This window comes from Hippopotamus amphibius, chromosome 4, assembly GCF_030028045.1.
Source record: "Hippopotamus amphibius kiboko isolate mHipAmp2 chromosome 4, mHipAmp2.hap2, whole genome shotgun sequence".
In the NCBI taxonomy this organism is placed as follows: Eukaryota; Metazoa; Chordata; class Mammalia; order Artiodactyla; family Hippopotamidae; genus Hippopotamus; species Hippopotamus amphibius.
In genome coordinates, this window is record NC_080189.1 from 111,447,019 (window position 1) to 111,469,401 (window position 22,383).

Below are 22,383 nucleotides of genomic sequence, written 5' to 3' on the forward strand. Positions count from 1 at the left end.
CTGAAAATCCCAAAGGCTTCGACTCACACTGAGACAGAGGTAAACTGAGCTCTTCTGATGTGGAACGTGTTTCCTGTCTTATTTCGGATTTTTTGCTGAGAACCGTAGTTGGAAAGACACAGGCAGGACCCCACCACAGGTCCCAGCCCCTGCGCCCACCCCACCTCCATCCCTGTCCCTGAAACACTGGCATGGGTGCATCTTCCCGTGGGATATTTGTAGGCATGTTGCCTCCAGGAATCCCCTGCTCAGCTGAAGTGCAGGAATCCCTGGCTGCTTGTGGCCTCTTCAGCTGACATTGACGACAGTAATTGAGAGCCACCTTGCTCCGGGCTGTGTCACCGCACAGGTCTGGGAGGAAGGTGGCTGAGGGTGGCTCTGTTGTTTCGCCTTTTGCTTTCCCCCCAGTGGACTGCTGGAAGCCCATCTCCTCCCTCTCATCACGCCCATGCTAGGGAGGGAAAGCTTAGCATTTGTAGGATACACAGTAACAGATTGAGGGATTCAAATCAGCTTCTCTGTCTCCCAGGCGTCTACTCTCACCTTTCGAGTGTCAGACCAAACCATGAAGCACCCGCCACTGTTCCCAGAAGGACGACTGTGCAGCTTCTTCTGCTTGGGTTTCCAATAAAAGATGAGAAACTTGGTGAAACGAGGCCGTCTCTTCTCTTCCTCTAAGGGGCCCATCACGCAGTAAGAGAGGCAAGAGATGCAGACCAGGGCTTCCTGATTGGAGCTGGAATCCTGACACCCTTTCTCTTATTTCACATATGCCCTCAACTCCACTAGCCTTAAATAAAGCTACCCCTCCGTGTTTTGCCGTTTTGTTTTTAGAAGGGAGTAGAACTAAGGTAAATTTTGGGCTGAGAAATTTTTGTGTCCCTTGAGTTAACCAGAAATTATCAACACCTGGAGGGCCATTGGTCCTTTGAGCTGGGAAGTCAGATTCTCTCCAGCTGGTAGGACTCTGCTTCACTTGTTCACAGCAGAGCTTCTCAAACTTTCGTGTGTGTACACGTGGCCTGGGGGTCTTGTTAAAACGCACTTTTGGGCTCGGTGGGGTGAGTGTGGAGACTGAGACGACTTCTCACAGGCGCCCACTCAGCACCCGGCAGTGGCTCCGTCCTCCCTCCCCTCTGCCCCCCTCCCGAGGGCCCGCCTCCCCCAGGGGACCGAGAGCGGGGCCCTTGGATGGGGCTGAACCTGCTTACAGAGCACTTTGTTCCCAGGCAAAGCATCTAAGAGGGTGCAGTGAGAACTCCCCTGGCTGGAGGAAAGGCGGGTGGGTGAAAACGGTTGTGGGCAAGGTGATTTTTAAAAAAAAAAAGTCTTTTCTGATGTTGTTCAAAATGAGAGAGCACTCATCTGGCCCTTGTGGCCTGTGTGAGTAACATGAAAGATGAGGAAAAGGAAGGGGCTTCAAAAGGATGTGGACAAGGTCTGAGATAAGATTCTTTGCTCTGTGGGTGAATCAAGGTCAAGCTGTGCTTCCCCGTACAGCCCAGCTAGCACTGAGTGCTGGCTTCATCTTTGTGTCCTTCTGCCTGGCCATCTATACCACAGCAATCAGGGAGGAACATCAGAGTGACGCGCTAAGCACAGAAACTTCTAGATGCTGATTTACTAAGCTTTACGCAAGGGACATGGGAGGTTTGGGGCACCGGGTAAAGAAATGGTGTGGTTCTTGACCTAATAACATCCATCTTCTGTATCAGATCTAAGAAGAACCCCAAGACATACCTAATGTCAAAGACAGTCTCCAAATTCCTCGGGAAACCCACCCAGCAGTCTGAGCCTGATAGAAAGCCAGTGTTTTTTGGTGCAAAATAAAATGTCATAGGACTTGTTGACTATTCATCTCAATAGGATCCCAGGATCTGGGTGCTGGGAGAGACCCCAAAGATAATTTAGGTTAATCTTCCCTTTTGTTGATAAGGAAACTGAGGCTGGGTGCCATTCCTCCAATTGTGGCAAAGCTGGGAGTAAAATGGACCCCTGACTCCGAGCTCAGTGCTTTCCATCTGTATCTTCAGGAGCGAGTGTGCGTCTCACCCAGCTGTGGAAGGTTCTCTCTAGCTCGGAGGCAGAGCGCTGTCTAAACTATCTGGGTCACTGGGAAGTGTTTGTGAGATGTTGTGGTTTAATTCAGATCACTATCTTTGAAGAAGTCAGAGAGCTCAGGTACTCCATTTGGGGATATTTGTATAATAGTAACTGTGATATCCGAGCCCTGCCTGTGTGCGGCTCCCTTGCAGAGATCACCTTCCAGGCTCACTGCAACCCTCAAACGGAGATCTAGTCACCCCGCTTTACACAGCAGGAGGTTGAGATTCCGAGAGATTCAGCCCATCGCCCGAGTCACACAGCTCAAGGTGACGGGACTGGAGTCACAAGAAAGCTCTCTATTGCTGCCCTCATGTCTACCTTTAAAAAAAAAACCTCACTTTTACTTTCAGGAAATTCTTCCACATAGCAAACTTAAATGGGTCAGGAAGAGGCCAGGATGAAGAGAACAGAGTGTGGAGAAAAGGTTTGCATGGACTTCAGGTCACCCTAAGAGCTCAGAGGGTGATGCAGTCAGTTTCTCTGTAGGAGTGAGACTTAAAGTGTTGAACAAGCAGGATGAGGGGAGGGGGGCAGTCAGGAACCAGGGATGCCAGTGAGGATGAAGCTGAGGGTCCCAGAGCCCCCGTGCGCCGCACAGTGACCCTTCAGTGCTGGTGTGCGGAGGTGCCAGGGAAATGAGTGTGGACGGTCACTGGATAGGTTCAAAGCAACAGATGTTTACCAACAAGCTTAAAAGTATTTCAAATTCTTTTAACAACCAATATAATGAAGGCAGTGATTCTCAAACCTTTTGGTATCAGGACCCCTTTACACTCTCAAAATTTACTGAAGACCCCCCACAGCTTTTGTTTTTGCGGGTTATATCCATCATTTTTTTGCCACATTGGAAATTAAAACTGAAAAAGCTTGAGTATATTTATCAATTCATTTTAAAGTGGGACTTCCCCGGCGGTCCAGTGGTTAAGACTTCGCCTTCCAGTGCAAGAGGTGTAGGTTCGATTCCTGGTTGGGGAGCTAAGATCCCAGATGCCTCACGGCCAAAAAACCAAAACATAAAACAGAAGCAATAGTGCAACAAATTCCACAAAGACTGTAAAAATGGTCCTCCTTAGGGTTTCCCTGGTGGCGCAGTGGTTGAGAATCCACCTGCCAATTCAGGGGACACGGATTTGAGCCTTGGTCCAGGAAGATCCCACATGCCGCAGAGCAACTAAGCCCGTGCACCACAACTACTGAGCCTGCGTGCTGCAACTAGTGAAGCCCACACGCCTAAAGCCCGTGCTCTGCAACAAGAGAAGACACCGCAATGAGAAGCCCACGCACTGCAACGAAGACCTAACACAGCCAAAAATTTAAAAAAATAGGAAAAAAAAAGTCCACATCAAAAAAAAAATCTTAAAAAAAAATCACAAGGCCTCACACACATGAACCTAGTTAATTCTGACGACTGTACTATGACATACACATTATCATGGTTACTGCCATTTTACAAACGAGACATCGAGGCACAGCGAGGTTTGAAGAATTGCCAGAGGTCCCCCAGCGAGGTCGCCCAGCTAGAGGACCCACAGTGATGGAGCTGGAGGCTCGTCTAGCCTTCTGAGCCATGGTCTTGACAAGGATGCTGTCCTGCCTCTTCCAGATCCCTACCTGCAGCCCTGAGTTCTAGGCAGATTCCCCAGAGCCATTAAGGAGCCTGGGACCATAGGAGCATCCTAGATACTCCAGGTCACTGCCTTTGCCATGCTGACTGGTCCTCTGACAGGGAAGCCTGCCTGGCCCGTGAGCCAGGTAAGGAGGAAGGCTGCTCCTGGATGTACCACGTTTGAAGGGTGAACGGGGTTCACCTGGCAGGTTTGGCAGAATAGGTCATCCTGGCAGAGGGAATGTCAGGTTCAGGGGACTGTAGGTGGAATGTTTGCCGGAGTGTGAATGGCAAGGGTGTGAGTGACAGAATCGTATCCGTGGGAATAATGGGAGCGAAAGGACCTCGGCATCTGTAAAATGCGCCGCAAGTCCTGGTTGTTGCCGTTATCCTCTCTCGAGCAGTGTTGTTTTTAGGACCAAATGATAAAAGACGTAAGGTTACTTTGTGAGCTGGAAAAAAATATCTGAAACATTAATTACTTAAAGCTTGATTGTGTTAGAACAAGGAAATGGAGTTTCTTTTGACTTCTTCTAAGAACAATGTCTGAGAATCCTGTGTTCGTTTCTTCCTCTCACCTATGTTCACCGTGGCCTCCACATCTAGTAAAATACGGTCAGCTTCCTCATCCCTGCTGACCAGCTCACCATGGTTTAGTTTGAAAACTTCCGGTCATTTCTGGTTGCTGTTGGCCGTCCACGTCAACTACTACTTGTTTAAACTATTTTCTCAACGTGGGCCGCCGCAGGCAGTGAACGAATGCTTGGGTGTATTGGTAATTGCATCAATAATATGGTCCATTACTTCAGTCATTCAAACACATTTCCATCTTGGTTCAGCATAAATGCTGAGGGGAACGTGGCAGAGCTAAGTTCAGTGTCACTGGACTGAGGGCTGGGGAGACGGGGTTAAGGAGAGTTCATGGCATCAAAGAAAAGGTGCCTGATTCCCTGGGCATAAGAGGGAATAAGAGGAGGGGCTGTGCATTCTGAGGGGGACGATCTCAGTGCAACTGGGCTCATTCTGCGGTAATTAGCGCCCTTCACCTGTGAGCGATGTGTGTTCTGACCCACAGTTTCTGAGACCCTGCTGGGCCTCCCAGGCCAAAGAGTCAGAGTTTCCACAAGCCAAGAGCGAGTGACTCACGGCGTAAGACCCTGTCGGAGAACATCTGCCTTAACACTTGTTAGCAAGGAAAAGAAAGCGGGGGAGTGGGTGGGAATCCAGTTATTTTCTCTTTAACTTGGAAGGGACAAAAGGAGACTGGGAACCAACAACTTCCCCGCCAGCAGCTACTCCTGAATCAAAACTGTCATGTTTCAGGGTCTCAAACACTTCTGCGAATGAAACGTTGGGGTGGTTGTGTTTTGCCCCTGGGAGTCTTAGCTGATAACAGACTTCTTTACGTGAAAGAGTTAACCACAGGTTTACCGCAGAATGTCAACCTGATGAAAATTAAAGGGTTGTCAGATAAGAAAAACAAGGGGGGTATAGATATACCTGTGTTCTTTCTGTGAAATCGAAAAGCAGTTTTCCTTCAAATCTGGGAAACGTTTTTCTTGGGACGAAATAATGTTTTTAGTAGAAACGTGCTATGTCGGTGAATCCCACCCACCGTCATCCCCAAGGGGAGTCTTCTGAGAAGTTAGACCATGGGGTCGAGGAGATTTTCAGCTGGATAGCCACGGAATTTCCATTAAAGAATGCCAGATGGGTAAGTGCAATGCTGGGTAGAAACTCAAGACCCGAAGGGAAACGTAGGAAAGGAGGAAAAAGGAGAAAGTCACACGAAATGATGGAGACGTCCAGAACAAAGAGTTTCTCCTCGGAATTATCCCCCAGTTCAGGTGTCACGCAGGGGCTGACCACGCTGACATGGACCCTAAGTGTGGCAGGCACCTCAAATCCACGTGTACAGAGCTCTGGAAGACCCACCCCCACCTGCCGCCTCCACCCCCATCTGCCGCCTCCACCCCCATCTCACCTCCTGGGGGTGCCCCCATGCCCCTCACTCTGAGCCAAGCTTCTTCGTGCCTGTTCTCAAGAATCACACTCAGGTTCAAACAAGACACAAGTGTGTGCTCTTTGGAGTCGATGTTGGAGTCGCCCCGCCCTCCAAGTTCACATGCGGAGACCTTACTGCTCAGTGTGATGGTGTAGGAGTTGGGGCCTCGGGGCGAGAGGAGGCCACGAGGGTGGAGCCTCAGGGGTGAGTCTGTGCTCCTATAAGAGTCACGAGAGAGCCGGCATCCTCTCTGCTTCCAGCCACGTGGGGACACAACGGCCCTCACCCAAACCCCACCACGCCGGCCCCCTGACCTGAGGTCCCAGCCTCCAGGAATGAAGTGGGGAATCCAGTTCTGTTGTTCTAAGCCCCCCAGGCTTTGGTGTTCTGTGAGAGCAGCCTGCGCGGACCGAGACATCGTTTTGGATGGGGATCAGGCCCTTCCGTGGAGAATGCCAATCCAGACGTGGAGATGGAGGCCACAGACTGCCTGGAGGGGAAGGTGCTGATTCAGGTTCCAGGGTTCTTGGTGCTTTGGGGGCAGCCCTGATCTGCTTGTCCACTGTGACTCACTGGAGTCAAGTTCAGTGTAGACATACAGCAGCCTACACCTGTTCCCCAAATGCACTTGTCAGCAGGTGCTGCCCTGTGCATAGAAGGAGGATAAGGATGTGTCAGGTGGGCGGACGATGGGGTGTAACACAGGGTCGGGAGGTTATGTTAAGATCATCACTGAAATGAGACCCAGAACCCTCCTGGTACCCCAGGGACTGGCCTCAGAAAAGCAGTTTCAACGGAAAGGCTTTTGATGACTTCCGTCTGTGGACTCAGCCTGGACTGTCCTCCCTCAGCCAGAGCTTGAAGGAAGGAGCCTCCGTGTCCCCCAGATGCCCTTTAAAGTACCAGCTCTACAGCATTCCTGCCTTCCCTGAATTCTTAGGTAGCTGGAAATCCTGGTCTCTGATTAGTGCCTTAGAGGGGGTGCTATTCCTCAGACTTAGGAGGTATGACCACAGGTGATGGTCCTGCAAGGGGCATTCGTGTTGGGCTTCTTATAGAACTTAAATCCAACGTGGCAGCATTTTCCAAAGACGCAGGAACTTAAGACCTGTTACCGTGATTCACTGGGAATTGCTTTGTGCTGAAAAGGACAGATGGGACTCATGAAGGATGTGGTAATCGCAGCGTGAACTAGATAGACTTCCTTCCGTGGTGTGAACCAATACCTCCAGTCCTGCTTACAATGGACCGGATGCAGGTAGGGGAGCTTGCCGGCCCGCTGCGGGGCTGAGCCGCTCCATCAGCACAGGGCTGAAGGGATGACTTTTCACCCCGCTTTAGGGTGTTTATTAAGCCATAGAACGTCAGGGCTGCAAAGGGCTTAGAGACCCTCTCTATCCATCTCCTCACACGCTTACGCAGTGCCCACTCTGTTGGAGTGTGTGAGTCACTGCACGCCGGGTGCTGAGCCGAGTACATATGTGGACCTCTCGGGTTCTCACAGCCCCCTGCGATGTAGGCTGTTAGGAATATTCATGACAATTAATACAATGATGATTTTATAGTACATTATTATAGTCGAAATATTAAATATATAATAAAGATATACGAAGCACCACAGTATGATTAATATGGTTATAAATAAGAATCATTGAAGTATAATTAACATTATAATCATAATGATTTAAATATAGTTAATTATTAGATAGTTGTTCTTATTGGCTCCATGTCATACCCGCTGGCAGTGTGGCTCCGATGGGGTCAGTGACCTTCCGGGAGTCGCACAGCCAGCCGGTGCCGCAGCCTCGCAGGTGGAGGCGCCCGTGACCCTGCTCCCCACGCTGTTTCCTCCCTGTGTCTCGGCTGCTTCCTGTTCCTGTGGCCACTGTAGCCTCTGACCTCCCGCCGCCCTGTCCCGCGTGTGTCCCGCGTGGGGGGAAGGCCGTCGCGGGCATCTCGGGGGTGGGGGGGGCTGGAGCTGGGAGAGTGGAGGCTGGATGCTAACGGGCAGAGGTCGTTCGGGCTGGACTCTCTGGGGACTGGGGCTCCGCAGGGAGTGTGGGGCCAGTGAAGGGAAACACTGAGGGGAAATAGAGGACGAATAGCAGGCCTGGGGGCACAGCTCTGGCTGTACCGAGTTGGAGAGCCTGCGAGACAGCCCTGTGGAGAGGTGCTTGGGCCTTGGCTGTGCAGTTTGGAGGTCCAGCGAGCCATCTTTATTGAGCACCTACTATATCCTGGTTACCTTAGACAGGCTGCCCCGTCCCACTTTATACCCACAGCAACTGAGGCCCACGGAGGCTTGAAGAACCTGCCCACCACCAGCTCTCCCCTAGGTCACTCAGCACCCTCGGGGGCTGCAGCCCCTTCCCCATCCCACCTGCCATCGATCATCCACGTGGATGCCAGAGCCGAGGCTCTAAAGCCCAGACCACAACCTTCCCTTGAGCATGGCTGCTCTGTGGTACCCATTCCTCCCGGGATATAGGCCAAGCCCCTGTGCTTGGCAAGGCTCTGCAACAGAGCTCACAGCCAGCCTCAGAACCCTCCACCTCCGCCCTCTGCCTGAGCTCTCGGGCCTGGTGGACCGTGCTGTGTCTTCTGTTGTTAACCTTGCTCGGGACTTGGCTTCCACCTTCTTGACCTCAGCCTGTCCTGCAGGCCTCCCTCGTGGCCATCTTTGTCTGGGAAGCCTCCTGGACCCTCTCCTTGGTTTCAGGCGCTCCTCTGCACTCCTGGACCACGTGCCATCTCTTGACACAGTGATCGCCACACTGTGTCCATCAGATGCACCCACACTGCTCGTGCCTGCAGAGAATGATTCCCAACGATTGTTTTAAAAGCAAGTATTGTCACACAAGTTCAAGCCAGGATCTGAATCCAAGCCTGCAGAGTCCCAAGTTCACGAGCCCTTTCTGCTCTCCTAAGATGCTTTCCAGTTGGGAAGAATTCTAAGTCGGCAGATGAGACATGGGAAATTATAAGAGGGGAGGGTGCCCCTGGGCACCAAGCTTTGAAATCTCAGGTGAGGAAGCTGCATTTGCAGGACGGAGACCTGCAAGCTGGGGTCCTGGAGCTGGGGGGCTCGATGTACAGAGGACAGGCGGATGGCCCACATCAGAATATGAGATGCCAGGCAGAGGAATTGTGCCCCACAGGCATCATGGAATGATTTGAGCTCTTTGATCAGGGAAAAGACATCATGAACGTTGCTTTCAGGAGTGTTAATTTGGGGATGGATCAAAGAACGACTTAAAATAAGAGATGGAAGTTTTGCCTAAGAAGCCCAAGGGAGTCAATGAGAGCTGTCGATCGCTTGCTTCATTTGTACAAGGATAGAGCAGGTAGCCTAGCTCCATCACGGGAATTCCCTTGGGCACGGGAATGACTGCTTCACCACTTCAGTTTCCTCATCTGTAAAATGGGAATGATCATGGTGGTACCCAACGCATTGGGTCGTTGTGAGGCTTCTGTGAGATAACAGGTGCAGAGCACACAGCTGGGTGCCTGGCTGGACCACAGCTACTCTCCCAAGAGGAGGAGGAGGAAGGTGGGAGGCTGAGGGGTCCTGGTCGTTTTGCTGGCAGGTCTGTGTACAAGCCCACTGCAAACTCAGGCTAGAGCAGTGAGATTTACGAAACCCTGGGAGAGGGAAAGTGAAACTTGATGGCATGGCGAGTGAAAGGCGTTGAAAGCCAAAAGTGAAATAAACGACGAGCCGTTTGCACATCAGAGCCGAGATGCTCACCCTTTGCGGTCCCTGTTCTCTCCTGGGTGTCAGCAGGATGTCAGCGGAAACTGTCCTTTTATTTTTTAAAGGTTTTGGGGTTTGTAATTTTTTTTTTGTAGTTGTTTGTTTTGCTTTCCACTTAAAATGAGGAGTTTTCTCTTCACAAAGATCCTTTTATTCTAAATCAGGCTCTGAACAGAGGTGTCACTACCACAGGGGCCGGAAACAGATACCACACTCAGCTGGGTCTGCAGGCTCTAGCGGGTTTCATCAACCGGGGACGCCGCGACAGCCCCGGCCGCAGCCAGGAAAGATGCCAGATGTGCAGCCTCCCCCGAAACGCCCGGGAAACTCACAGCACCCCGGGGCAGGAAGAGGCTGACGTCATCTTAGGCTTGGGGATTTCAAGCAAAACTCTTAGAAATGATTCCTCTGCCCTTTACTTGGTATCATAATCTTTCTCTGAGGAGACAGACCAGTTTGCTCCAAGGGCCTCATTTCATGCAATTGCGTGTATATAGTTATACATATATACATTATACACACACACATATATAGGTACATATACACACACACACAATAGTACGTATATACATACTATATTATATGTTTTAAAGAAACACTGTTGCTTTGCTTTTAAGTACATGAGGGACTGACTAGGTGCCCTTCATCCCTGCCTTGGAGAGGAAGATCCTTCCTGGGCGTTTAGAACCAGGCAGTGGCTCAGACTCCGTGAGGACGGGCCGTTGGTCAGCGCTGGGTTTACATAAATGGTGCCTCTACAATACCTGGGGGCTGTGGGACACATCAGTTTCTTCTTCAAGGAATGTAACTACCACCTGAAGTGTTCCCATTTTCTCGGTGGGGGACTTTCTCCAGCAAAAAAAAGCACCTGCACGTCCTCTGACCATGTTGTCATAAATTCAAAATCCGTGGTGTCTGATTTTAACAACTTCACGAATTGATAATGACAAAGCGATGCTCTCAGCCCTCCTTTCTGTCCCAAATGTTAGCGTAAACGGGAGGCTGTTCTCGGTTGGAGACGTAGGGAGACTCGCATAAGAATGAACATCTGCCTGTGGGCTGCATCCACTCTTTCTTCACACGGGCATCTTAAATCATCACGTATGTTGGCATCATCTGTGCAATATGTCTCTCTTCTGCCGGACGGTGGGTTCCTGGACACCGAGGACTAGGTTACATTCACCTCCTAACCCTGTATCTGACACAGGGTTAGCAGTTGCTCAATAAATATTTGCTGAATGAATGAGTGAATAAAGAAAGGAATGAAGGGATGCTTGCAGGTGATGCCTCAGGCAAGACTGCCCCCAGCTGCCCTCCTGTGTCCCTCCTCCATCTGTCACACCCATCCCATCTGCCTACCTTGGCAGGAGTGTTTTCACTCTGAAAAACAGCAGAGAAAACTCCCACCATCGCGCCTCAGAGGCACACCTATCCTCGCCTTTGTTTTCCTATTGCTGAGGATACAGAAAGCAGCGAGGCTTCTGAAGGAGGTATCTATTTTGGGCCCAAACAGAAAAGAGTGGGTGATTCTGTGGGCAGAGATTCCTGAACGTGGTGGGTTTGACGCATGCCCGGAGGTGCTCAGAATTTCCTCTGCTGCGTGGGCGGCCGGGGCAGACGTGGCTTGACTTGAGTGCTTTCTTTGAAGCACAGTCAAATGCAGGAAAGACACCCTGGGCTGCTGGTGGGGGGGGGAGGGGTAGAAGGCGGGGGGAGAGCAGGATTCAGAGAATTTAAGCCTCCAGGGACCCTGTGGGCCCGAAGAGGTCAGCTCCTTGGGGAGGCGGCAGGGCGGCTGCTGGTCTTCTGGGGTCGGGGTCTGTAGGAACAGACGCGTTCATTTACCCGCAGCCACGGGGCAGCAGGACCTCCTCAGGGCGGGCTCTCTTCCACTTTTTACAAGGTGAAAATAAACCTTTATTAACAGTGCTTTAGGAGAATCATCAAGAACACGGGCTTTGCATCGGGCCAGCCTTGTTCTCATCCTAGCCCCCCCTGCCCCCACCCTGGTTGTGTTCTCTGGGCTGACTTATTCACTTCCGTGAGCCTCAGTTTACCAGGTGCAAAATGGGGGCAAGACCAGGGCCCACCTGATTTTGAGGATTACCCTAAGTAACACTACGTTTTCACATAAGGCCTGTAACAGAGCATGTAGGCTGTGAATATTAGCTCTTGTGATTATCATTCATGTTTAAAATGTTTCTTGGGGACTTCCCTGGTGGTCCAGTGGCTAGGACTCAGTACCTTCACTGCCGTGGCCCCAGGTTCAGTCCCTGGTCAGGGAACTAAGATTCCACAAGCCACACTGCTTGGCCAGAAAAAAAAAATGTTTCCTGGAACAAGGCTGAAGGCACATAAGCCTCAAAGGAGAAAGTGGGTACTACCATCAGGGTTGTGCCAGGCCTGCCCCCACCAGCCGCCTGTTCTCCCGTTCACAGCTTCGCCCACCACGCAGCTTTCTCTGAGAAGACAGGGTCTCCTGGAGACCAGCGGGCTTTCCACACTCTTTCAGGTAAAGGAAGCAATTGCCTCCTTAGCACTTACTTTTCTTTTTTTTTTTAATAAATTTATTTATTTTTTGTTGGCTGTGTTTGGTCTTCGTTGCTGCACGCAGGGTTTCTCTAGTTGTGGTGAGCGGGGCTACTCCGTTGCGGTGCACCAGTTTCTCATTGCAGTGGCATCTCTTGTTGTGAAGCCTGGGCTCTAGGTGCGTGGGCTTCAGTAGTTCTGACACATGGGCTCAGTAGTTGTGGCTTGCAGGCTCTAGAGTGTAGGCTCAGTCTTTGTGGCGCATGGGCTTCGTTGCTCCGCGGCATGTGGGGTCTTCCCGGACCAGGGATCGAACCTGTGTCCCCTGCATTGGCAGGCAGATTCTTAACCACTGCGCCACCAGGGAAGCCCCAGCACTTCCTTTTTATTCTTTAGAAACCTGCTTCTCTTTCTTCTTTTGGGAAAAAAGTATTTAACCGTTCCTAGTCTCCTGATGCCAGCCTGCTCTTTCACTGCGTCCGGAATGAGGGGGGTGGGGACAGATTGGAAAAGGGGGGAAAGCAGCCCAGGAAGCAGGTCTGGCCACTTTACTCCTTTCCTTGTGACCTTCTGCTCACCCCCACCAGTGGCATCCACACTTTGGTGCCTTAGTGTTTCTGCTGCCTGAAATCCTCCTGGGTACCTGGCACGGGGTTGAGAGTGCAGGCAGCATGGCTGATGGAAAACCGCGTGGATGGGATGGGAGGGGGCATAGGGTCATGTGAGGGTCAGGATGGAGGCCCCCAAGCTCTCGCCTTGTGGTCTGTAGTTGGCTGGGGCCAGATCGGGGAAAAATTTGGATGCGGGTAAATAAGACCCCAGCCTTCTTGACTGTTACCCAGAGGCGTCGTGTGGTCCTGGTGGTGCTGATTCAGTAACCTGTTTGGGGAATGAAGTCTACCAGCCCCCCAACGACGTGTGTAGATGCTAAAGTGTCAAAATGAGAGGCAGAGAGTACAGGTGCTTCTCGTCGGAGCAGAAGGACTAGTTTTTGTCAGATCGTCACTAGGCACTTGAGCCTCATCTTCCCCAGCACACAGCCAGCACGAAATATGAAATACGTGAAATACGGGTCATTTGTTTCACTGCGGTCATCAACGTTCAGTGTGTTACTCAAGGAGCGTGACCCGTGTACACGATTTCAGGGACATCATGGGAGACGCCACCCTCCAGCCACCTCCTGAGAGTCACAAGCACAAACTCAGAGCCACCTTCTCCAAGCTGTCTTTCCGAGCACTCCTCAAAGCACCTCACCCCGCGCTGGTCGCTGTGGCAGGCATCACCTGTGCCACATACAACTTTGTAATCTTTGATCTTGTGTCTTTCCCAGGCTGGTTTTCCCATTTTACTTGCAAGCTCTGTGTGGGGCAGACACACACATATTTCTTCTCTCCTGTGACAAGCCTTGCTACTCAAAATGCAGTTCGGGGGACTTCCCTGGTGGCGCAGTGGTTAAGAATCCGCCTGCCAATGCAGGGGACGGGTTCGAGCCCTGGTCTGGGAAGATCTCACATGCTGTGAAGCAGCCAAGCCCGTGCACCACGACAACTGAGCCTGCGCTCTAGAGCCTGCACGCCACAACTACTGAGGCCGCGTGCCATAACTGCTGAAGCCCATGCACCTTAGAGCCCATGCTCTGCAACAAGAGAGAAGCCACTGCAATAAGAAGCCTGCGCATCACCACGAAGAGTAGCCCCCGCTCGCCACAACTAGAGGAAGCCCTCATGCAGCAACAAAGACCCTATACAGCCATAAATAAATAAGTAAGTAAATAAATAAATAGATAGATAAATGGGATTCCAGCATTAACAACATGGCCTCACAGGGAGCCTGCTGGAACCAGATTTGTAGCCCCCACCCTGGACATCCTGAGTCAGAACCTGCCTCACAACAAGCCCCCAGGGGCTCTGTGATACAGTAAATTTCGGGAAATGCTGGGCTAGGGCACCCGTTCCTACTGAATAGAAATAAAAGAATGGAATTGGACCAACCACGGAATCATTATCCTGTGGATTTCAATCCTAACCACATCTTGAATCATTTGAGGAGCTTAAAAATAATGTTATCCTTATGTCCAATTCTCATCCCCAGAGAGCATGACCTAATTGGTCTTAATTGGTCTTGGGTGGGGCTTGGGCATCATCTGTTAAAGTTTCCCAGACACACACTTGATGTGCAGTCCATGCTAGAAACCTCTGCTCTAAATATATTTCCCAGTTGGGTTTGCGTTTTCTCACTGATGGAAGCAAATCCCAGAGTAAACCTCCAAACAAGTCAAATAGCCAGAAACTTCCTGAGTAATCTTAGAGTGGAAAATACCTAAAATATCTAGAGATGATTCTATTATTGTTTTCCCCTAAATGGGTGACTTATCTGAAAGCCTGGGGTTGGGGGAGGGATTCAGTAATGGCTGTTGACTCATTGGCAAATACTGCTGCCTCCCTTGGCAAGTCTTCAAGGTGAGAGTTGCTCAGCAGATGTTTTATCTCCAGTCTTAGGCCAGGAGCAGTTTGAGAGCAAAGACCTTTTCCATCTTGGTAATCCTAACATGTGGATGGATGGATGGAAGGAAGGAAGGATGGATGGATGGATGGAAGGAAGGAAGGATGGAAGGATGGAAGGATGAATGGACGGAAGGAAGGATGGAAGGATGGATGGTTGGATGGATGGATGGATGGGTGTCACTGAGAGTTGATGTGAAGACGTAAGGGGAATATTGGATTGGAATTAGGGAAGCCTGGATTCTAGTTCTGGCTCTCCACTTTTCTTGCTTGTCAGGTGTCCCTGGTTTGTTTGTCCTTGGTACCTTTTCCTTACTATCTTGTCTAGGCACCCAGGCCTCTTAGGTTGCTTTTGCCAAGCCAACTGTAGCTCCTTTATCAGCGAGGGTAACTTCCTGTGTCTCATCCTCTGTGGTCATGACTATGGCTGTTCAGATATTAAGGAACCTAATCGGAGGTCCTTCCTGGAGACCCTGGTTGATAGGGAAGCTATAACCCCGAATATTATATCCTCAAATTTTTGTGCGTACGTACAGTTTTCTAAGGAGACCGTTAACAGCGCTCATCAAGTTTGCTTACGGACTCACCACGCAGGAAAGATTAAGCTAGATGGAGTCTTGCTATCACTTGTTCTTCCTGCTGGGAGATTCAGGCTGTGTGTATAGGAGTGGTAGATGAGATCCGTCTTTATGTGGTGAGATTCTCGGGACCATTTTTTTTTGCCCCCTTGATAATACTTGGGGCAGCTGCTGACTCCACCTATAGAACTTCCTGAAAAAATTACTAGAAAGGGTAGCCAAAGAGGGGATGAGGGAGCTCATTAAGGGTCTCCAGTCTCTCCTGCCCTGATACCTGCCTGGATAAAGAACAACAAGAGAGGAGGGTCTCCAGAAGTTTAGAGACCCCCCCCCTCCCCTGCGGGTGGCTTCAGAGGGCCCCTGGCTGGGCCGGGACTGGCGCCAGGATGAAACACACATCGTTAACCTGGAGAGGAGGGGTCCTAGGTTCTAAGTCAAAGGGATCAGAGGCGGTGCCTTCAGCCTCCTGCCTGGCTTGGGAAATCCCTATACCACTTTTGACAAAGTTTCATTTAGGCTCTGCTTGAACACTTCCAGAGAAAGGGAGCCCAGGAGTGAATGGAGAGGGAAAGAAGAGAGGAACTCTTTACTCTGACTGTTTGGCTATTGGATGCTCACCAGACACAAAGAAACCCATGGTTCAAAGTTTTACCTTTTTTTTTTTTTTGGCCTCGCGGTGCAGTATGTGGGATCTTATTTCCCTGACCAGGGATTGAACCCACGGCCCCTGCATTGGAAGCGTGGCGTCTTAACCACTGGACCACCAGGGAAGTCCCCAAAGCTTTACCTTTTCAGCGGCGTCCCCTCCCCCAGCCTCTGTCACCTTCCCACTCAAGTCTCCCTTTTCTAATTCTCACCGCCACTCAGAGTCTAGGGCAGGGGAGCAGACAGGGGTGGATGAAAGCCAAGGACCTCTCCTAAAGCCAAGAAACCCACTGGTGTGCCATCTGGGTGTTCTTACATTTGAAAAGTGTGAAAGGCATGTACCCCTAAGTTCATCTTCTAGGAGGAGAAGTTAAAAACCTAGAGACTGGGGGGCGACAGAGAAGAACGGGAATTCCGCCCCGTCCATCTGCGCGGCCGGCACACGCGCCCCTCTGTGGCTCCCCTGACGTGGCCAGAAAGCCTTGACCACGGTCAGGGATGCAGGGCTTTCAGTTTTTTGAAGCACTCAGTTGAATTAAGGTCCTCTTTCCTTTTCTCACAGGGAATGGCCTTGGAGAAAGAGAAGAGGAACAGGTTCCCACTCCTGTGAGAAGCAGGGAAATCGTCTGAGGACAAAAATGCCCGAAAAGCAAACAGCAGAAGCCTCGCCCAGCAGTGAGAGGTGTTTTCGCCCCGACGGTTACAGCCTCGCCTGAGTGCCGCGCGGTACCTTCCAGGAGCTGGAAATAACCTGTGATGAGACGTCAGCCTCGGCACTCGGGCCCGCAAAGGTCTCGTACCCAGACCCTGCTGTGTATGTCTTCAGTTTGGAAACTTTTTCATCCAAAAGTACCCCGGCTTGAAAAGGCCTTTCAACAGAGCTTATTTTATTTCCTGTTCAGAATTCTTGACAGAGAGCACTAGAGCTAGGCCAGGGTCACCTCCATCCACCTGCTCATTCTGCAGAGAAGCTGAGGCCCAGGGAGGTACAGCAACTCGCCAGAAATCACGTCCGTCACCTCCTCCAACAGTAGTCGTTCAGAGGTGCCTTGAACCGCTTCCAGTTCAGCATCCTCCTGACTCTTCTCTCCACCGACCTCGGGTGATGTCCCGCCCAGCTCCCACCCCCCACCCCCCACCCCCTGCCCCAGTTTCCCAAAGGAACCCTGTTTACTTTTAAGGTTTCCACCGATCATCAGAAAAGTAAGGGAACAGGAAATGAACTTGAATGACCACCACACGGAGGGCTCGCCTGACTTAAGGATGGCTGTCGCTGTGAGAGGAATGACCTCAACAAGAAACAACACAGAAGCCTCCAGACTACTCAAGGCTTTAGCTGAAGAAGCTAAACGTCTCCTATTTGAGAAGAGTGGAGTCGAATGCAGGAGTTGTAGAACTTGTCAACTGTTCTCTATAGTAACTCTCGCTGACCGTCAGCAAAGTCAACTCTTTCTAGTGCATCAGTGCTCTCAAATCTCAGAAGGAGTAGATGGACGGGCGGTAAACAGCACTGCCTATTGAAGACACACTGTTTTTAAAGAAAGTAGCCACTGTTTTATGAGGCACTTCCTATGTTTACCAAAACCCCACGTGTATTCAATATATATGCCTTCTCCAAGGTAGATATTAAAGGTAAGCAAGGAAACGGTGGTACTGACACTTTGGAATCTAGAAAAAATGAGTGGTTGCTTATAAAGAGTTAAAGATTTTGTGTTTTAATGACAAACGAGAAGATGGAAATTCCAGTGTGGGCAGTCGTCTTTACCAGAAGGGATAATTAGATGAAAAAGTATCATCTTAATGGGTTTCCATGCTGTGTTGTTTTATTTTTTTGTTTTTTTGTTTCTTTGTTTTTTTCAGTCTAGGGCATGAAGATTTGATCACAGAATTCCTAGAATGAAAGAAAGATGATCAAGGCATAGATAAACTCTCAGAATTTCCACAATGCTGAGAAAGGCCCCTTCGATAACGTGCCTCTTGGCAACATCAGGAGAATTCTCTTCTCAACCACATCCCAGGAGCCAGTAATACAGAGACTCAAAACACCCACGTTGACTAATACATCCCCTGCAACCCATCACAATTTTAAATGGTGGCTTTGGAAATTTTCAGAATGAAAATCTGCCTTATGAATCAGCTAGAAATTGCATCTGTTGACAGTCTGACTGATTTTGTTAGTGACCCCTCCCTTCTTAGGAATAAAAAGATTTGTTTATTTTAAGACTGGGTTCCTCTGGAAGGAAAAAGTCTGAGATGAGATTATTTCTTTACCCCGAGTGGTCCCTAGGCCACGTGTGGGTCCCTGAAACGCAGCCCATGTCATTCTCTTTAGCCGCCAAGTCCTCCCTTGCCTCTGGATGGGACCATGTCACGCCCAGTCTGGGCACCTACTGCCTTTACAGATCCATCTCTGTAGGGCTCAGACCCTGTCCACAGGGAACAGAAAGAGCACAGGCCGGAGAGAACTGAGTCTGTGTTCCGGCTCTGTCCCTGCCGGAGTGACCTCTGAGTTTTGAGGTGGTCTTCATCTCTGGGTTGCTGACCTTGCAAAGGGACCATGAAGGTGAAAAGAAGACATATGTCTGGCACATAGAAGGTACTCTCTAAATGGTCATTTTCACTTTCTAATAGTCTTTTATCGACTCCCAAGTGACGTTTAAATTTTTTTAACTTGCTACGAAGGACTTGGGCCATTCCTTTGACCCCATCCTAACTTTCCAGTCTTAATCCCCGCAGCTTGCATCCCCATCTGAGGCTGGGGGCTGTTCCCCGCTGCTCTGCTGTGTCCTTGCTCGTGTGGTGGTCTCTATCCGGAATCTCCACGCAGGGAAATCCGCTGCCCCCCCCCGCCCCCACCCCGGGCGCGTTTTGCTGCTGCTTTCCTGAAACCCTCCCCTGATTCCCTAGATCTTATCCCATTCCACCCACACTGCTGGTGTTATATCTATGCCTTTCTCCCCCTTGCTAGGTTATACCTCTCTTAAGGAGTGCAGCTCTGTCTTGTTCATTTTTGTATTTCCTACAGTGTTGAGAAGGGGAACAAGAGGTACTGGATAGATTCGAGTGAGTGAGATGTGAGTGTATTTGGAGATGTGAGTGTATGAAGGAGCCCTCACTGCTGCCAAGACCCTTCGTATCGTCAGATAAGTCCCCAAGGGCTGGCAATAACACGCGTTTACTTGAAATGTGTTTCCCAGAGATGGGGCTTAATTAACCGTAAAGATTTTTCTGTTCTGGCTTGGCCTGACCTCGCACTTTGCAAAGACTCCACAGAGGCAGAAATCACACCATACGCCTTCCCAAAATCACTCCCACTTTTCACTTTAAAGTAAAGAAGATCCTACATCTGGGTCAGTTCACGGCCCAGTGACTTGGTCACTTCCCCTAAACAAGCAAAACAGACTCCTTATGCATCATGACATTTCAGTTCTTAACACATGCTTCTCTGGCCACTTAGATTACTATATATCTAGAAACGAAGGCTATGCCATTATAGGCTGATGTCTTATCTGTTTTCCTGCATAAGCAAGGGAAGACGTTATTAGAAAATTCACACTCAGTTAGGAAGGAGGTTTGAGGTAGAAGTTGGTGGTTTCTTATTGCTTAGAAAAAAAAAACCCGACAAACCCTTTTGAAAATATGAATGAAATTCAAAGCTTTCATATGTGTACGTATACACACACACATACATACATACAGGCACATATACACATAAGAACACAAGAAGAATTAATGTTCTGGAAGTGATATGCTTATCTTTTTTAAACTTCTATATAGCCGCACATATAAGGAGCTTCCTAGGTATTATTTGCCGAGACAGTAAAAAACAAAGTACACATCCTTGAGGCTTAAGTTTTCTGAGATCTTAAATGATCCCAGTGTTTCATATGTGCGTTAGTGACATCTAAGGCACATTCACCTGGTCTTAGAGAGATTCCTAGTAGATTTCTAGTATTATCTCACAGCTGGTGGGTGCAGTGGAAAACTAAATTCATTGGAAAATAAAATCTCTTGAGGAATCTGCTCATTAGTATCCTGTTAACATCCAAATATCACACCATCCTATTCTCCCCAGAATCAGCTGTCAAAGACTATGAGTGACAGAAGAGCCTGCCGTTCTGAGTTCTCTTTATAGGTCGGCGACATTGGACGCGTAACACGGGGCCCCGGCGGGCCGTGGACGTAGGGGTAAGAACCTAGGGTTCAACCCCCTTCCCTGTACTTTCTACGCAGGTGCCTCTCGGATTCTGTGGCTAGGGAGAGCCGACCTCCGTAGCGTCCCCAGGACTCCGAGGGCAGTGGTGGCCCCTTACCTGTCATGCAGCCAGGTACCATGATGGATACGAAGAATCCCCATGTCAGCAAGCCTGGCTCCATCCTCCTGGCCCCTGGGATCAGCTGCCGACGTGGCAGCCGGGAAGAAAAGGTACTTCTCTGCAGAATGCTGGGTTTCCTTTCAGCCTCCTGTTGGCATCACGCTGGGAGGCTGGGGGATGAAGGATCAGTCCGCCCAGGCTGTCATCCTTGCTGGTCCATCTGTCTCTAGGACAGTCAGCTCCTGCTCTGTATAAGTATTAGCCTGGTTTGTTCAGCCAGGAAATTGTGCCTACCACTCTCTTCTCTAGTCTCAAATATAGGAAGTGGTTTTAACCAGCCTTTTTTTTTTTTTCAAGTTCAGTTGCTGGGAGGTGTGGGCTGGGGTTGGTGAGAAGGATTGGGGTTCGTTTCTGAATCCTCTCTTCAGGTTCCCCCTAAAAAGCAGCGGGAGATTCCCCCTGCCGTTGGAGGAGGTGAGCAAGCACTTCTTGGCAGTGGTCTCGGCTAGAGTTTCATAAACTGATGTCACTGCAAAACTGAGGTCCTTCCCCAGACTTACAGCTCCCCGAGGAGTGAGCAGGTGGCATGTGAGATGCGGCAAGGAACATGGGAGAGCCGTCCTGGCCCGAGATGGGAATTTCCTAAAGCTGTATGACCATGGACCCCTTTAAAAAGTCTAGTGGGCGTCCGGGTGGGGTCTCCACACTCAGAACTCATGAATACTCTCTCAAGATTTATAAGCAGTACTAGCCAGAATTCTTTCACCACGATGCTCTGGTTTCCTGAATGTGAGTTGTCATTTTATGAGGTATTTTGCCACCAGATGTGTCTTTCTCTTGAAGGATCATTACTAAAAGTGGACTTTGGTTTTCAATGTTGGACTTTTTTTTTTTTTCCAAAATTGAATCCTACTTCCCTGTTTAATGTTTTAAAATATTTATTTATTTGGCTGCGCGGGGTCTTTTAAAAAAAATTTTTTTTATTGGAGTATAGTTCCTTTACAATGATGTGTTAGTTTCTACACTACAGCAAAGTGAATCCACTGTATGTATACATATATCCCCTCTTTTCTGTATTTCCTCCCATATAGGTCACCACAGAGCACTGAGTAGAGTTCTCTGAGCTATACAGTAGGTTCTCATTAGTTATCTATTTTATACACAGTATCAATAGTGTATATATGTCAACCCCAGTCTCCCAATTCATCTGCCCTCCCTTCCCCCTTGATATCCATGCGTTTGTTCTCAATGTCTGTCTCTATTTCCGCTTTGTAAATAAGATCAAAAAATTGAATCCTGCGTCCCTGTTTAATTTTTTAAAAATATTTATTTATCTGGCTGTGCAGGGTCTTAGTTGCAGCATGTGGGATCTTTTAGTCGTGGCATGTGGACTCTTAGTTGTGGCACGTGGGATCTAGTTCCCTGACCAGGGATCAAACCTGGGCCCCCGTCTTGGGAGCACAGAGTCTTAGCCACTGTGCCACCAGGGAAGTCCCTTCCCTGTTTAATGATCAGAGCTATCTTCTGATTTTCACGAAATGGTTGACTATGTTTTGCTATCTGAAAATTCATGCAATCGTGTAGTTACAGTAAAATACAATTTAAAAAATATTAGAAAGCAAGCGAAAATATTGACAAAAGGTAGAACCACCCAGGCAAACCACAGCGGTTCATGGTTCCAGTACGTGTTACTGATAATCCTCTAAGAACATTCTGATATTCTGTAAGAAAAGCAATCGCTATGTCTGCAAAGAGCCTTGAGAGGCTGCGCGTGAACTACAAGTGGTTTCCAGGCTAAGTCCTGGAGTTGGCAGAGAAAAGCACGAACTGATCTCTTTCTGGGAGTGAAAATACTTACCACAATGTGACAGGATCGTCTTTTACGAGTCCAAAGCAGGCTGGAAACATTTTCAACTGTGTGGATGAGTATGGCAATTCCTGTTGTCTGCGGGGCTGTCCCAGTTATTAAGCCGGAGATTTTGCCTGGCTACAGCTGTCATTGCATAATTTTGAAAGAAATTTACAGAAAAATTGGAAGTATGGTACAAATATCTCCCCCCCTCCAACCATTGAAGAGTAGCTGCCGATGTGACGTCCAAATACAGAATCGACGTTGTTTCCTTTGATCCCTTGATCCAAGTGGTGTCTCCCAGGGGCCCTCACTTTACAGTCACTGTTTTCCTCTTTGTAATGAATAAGGACTTGGAGATAAGGTGTAAGTATCGCCTTACACATCGAACTCTCAGTGTATTCATTTACTTGTTTACGTCTGTACAGACTCACGATTTTCTGTTTTATTGCCTGGGTTATGATCTGTCACTGTCATTTATGTTAGTGTTCAAA

At 49.4% G+C, this 22,383-nt stretch overlaps 1 protein-coding gene across 1 annotated transcript in view; it reads right to left on the reverse strand.

The window, feature by feature from the left end:
• IL2RA (interleukin 2 receptor subunit alpha) overlaps positions 1 to 20,218 on the reverse strand; it is a 40,600-nt gene extending 20,382 nt beyond the window's left edge. Inside the window, exon 1 of the mRNA XM_057732436.1 lies at positions 20,038 to 20,218. Within this exon, the coding sequence (XP_057588419.1) occupies positions 20,038 to 20,101 (64 nt within the window). The 5' untranslated portion in view covers positions 20,102 to 20,218. The remainder of the gene's footprint in view (positions 1 to 20,037) is intronic.
• Between the last annotated feature and the right edge of the window lie 2,165 nt (positions 20,219 to 22,383).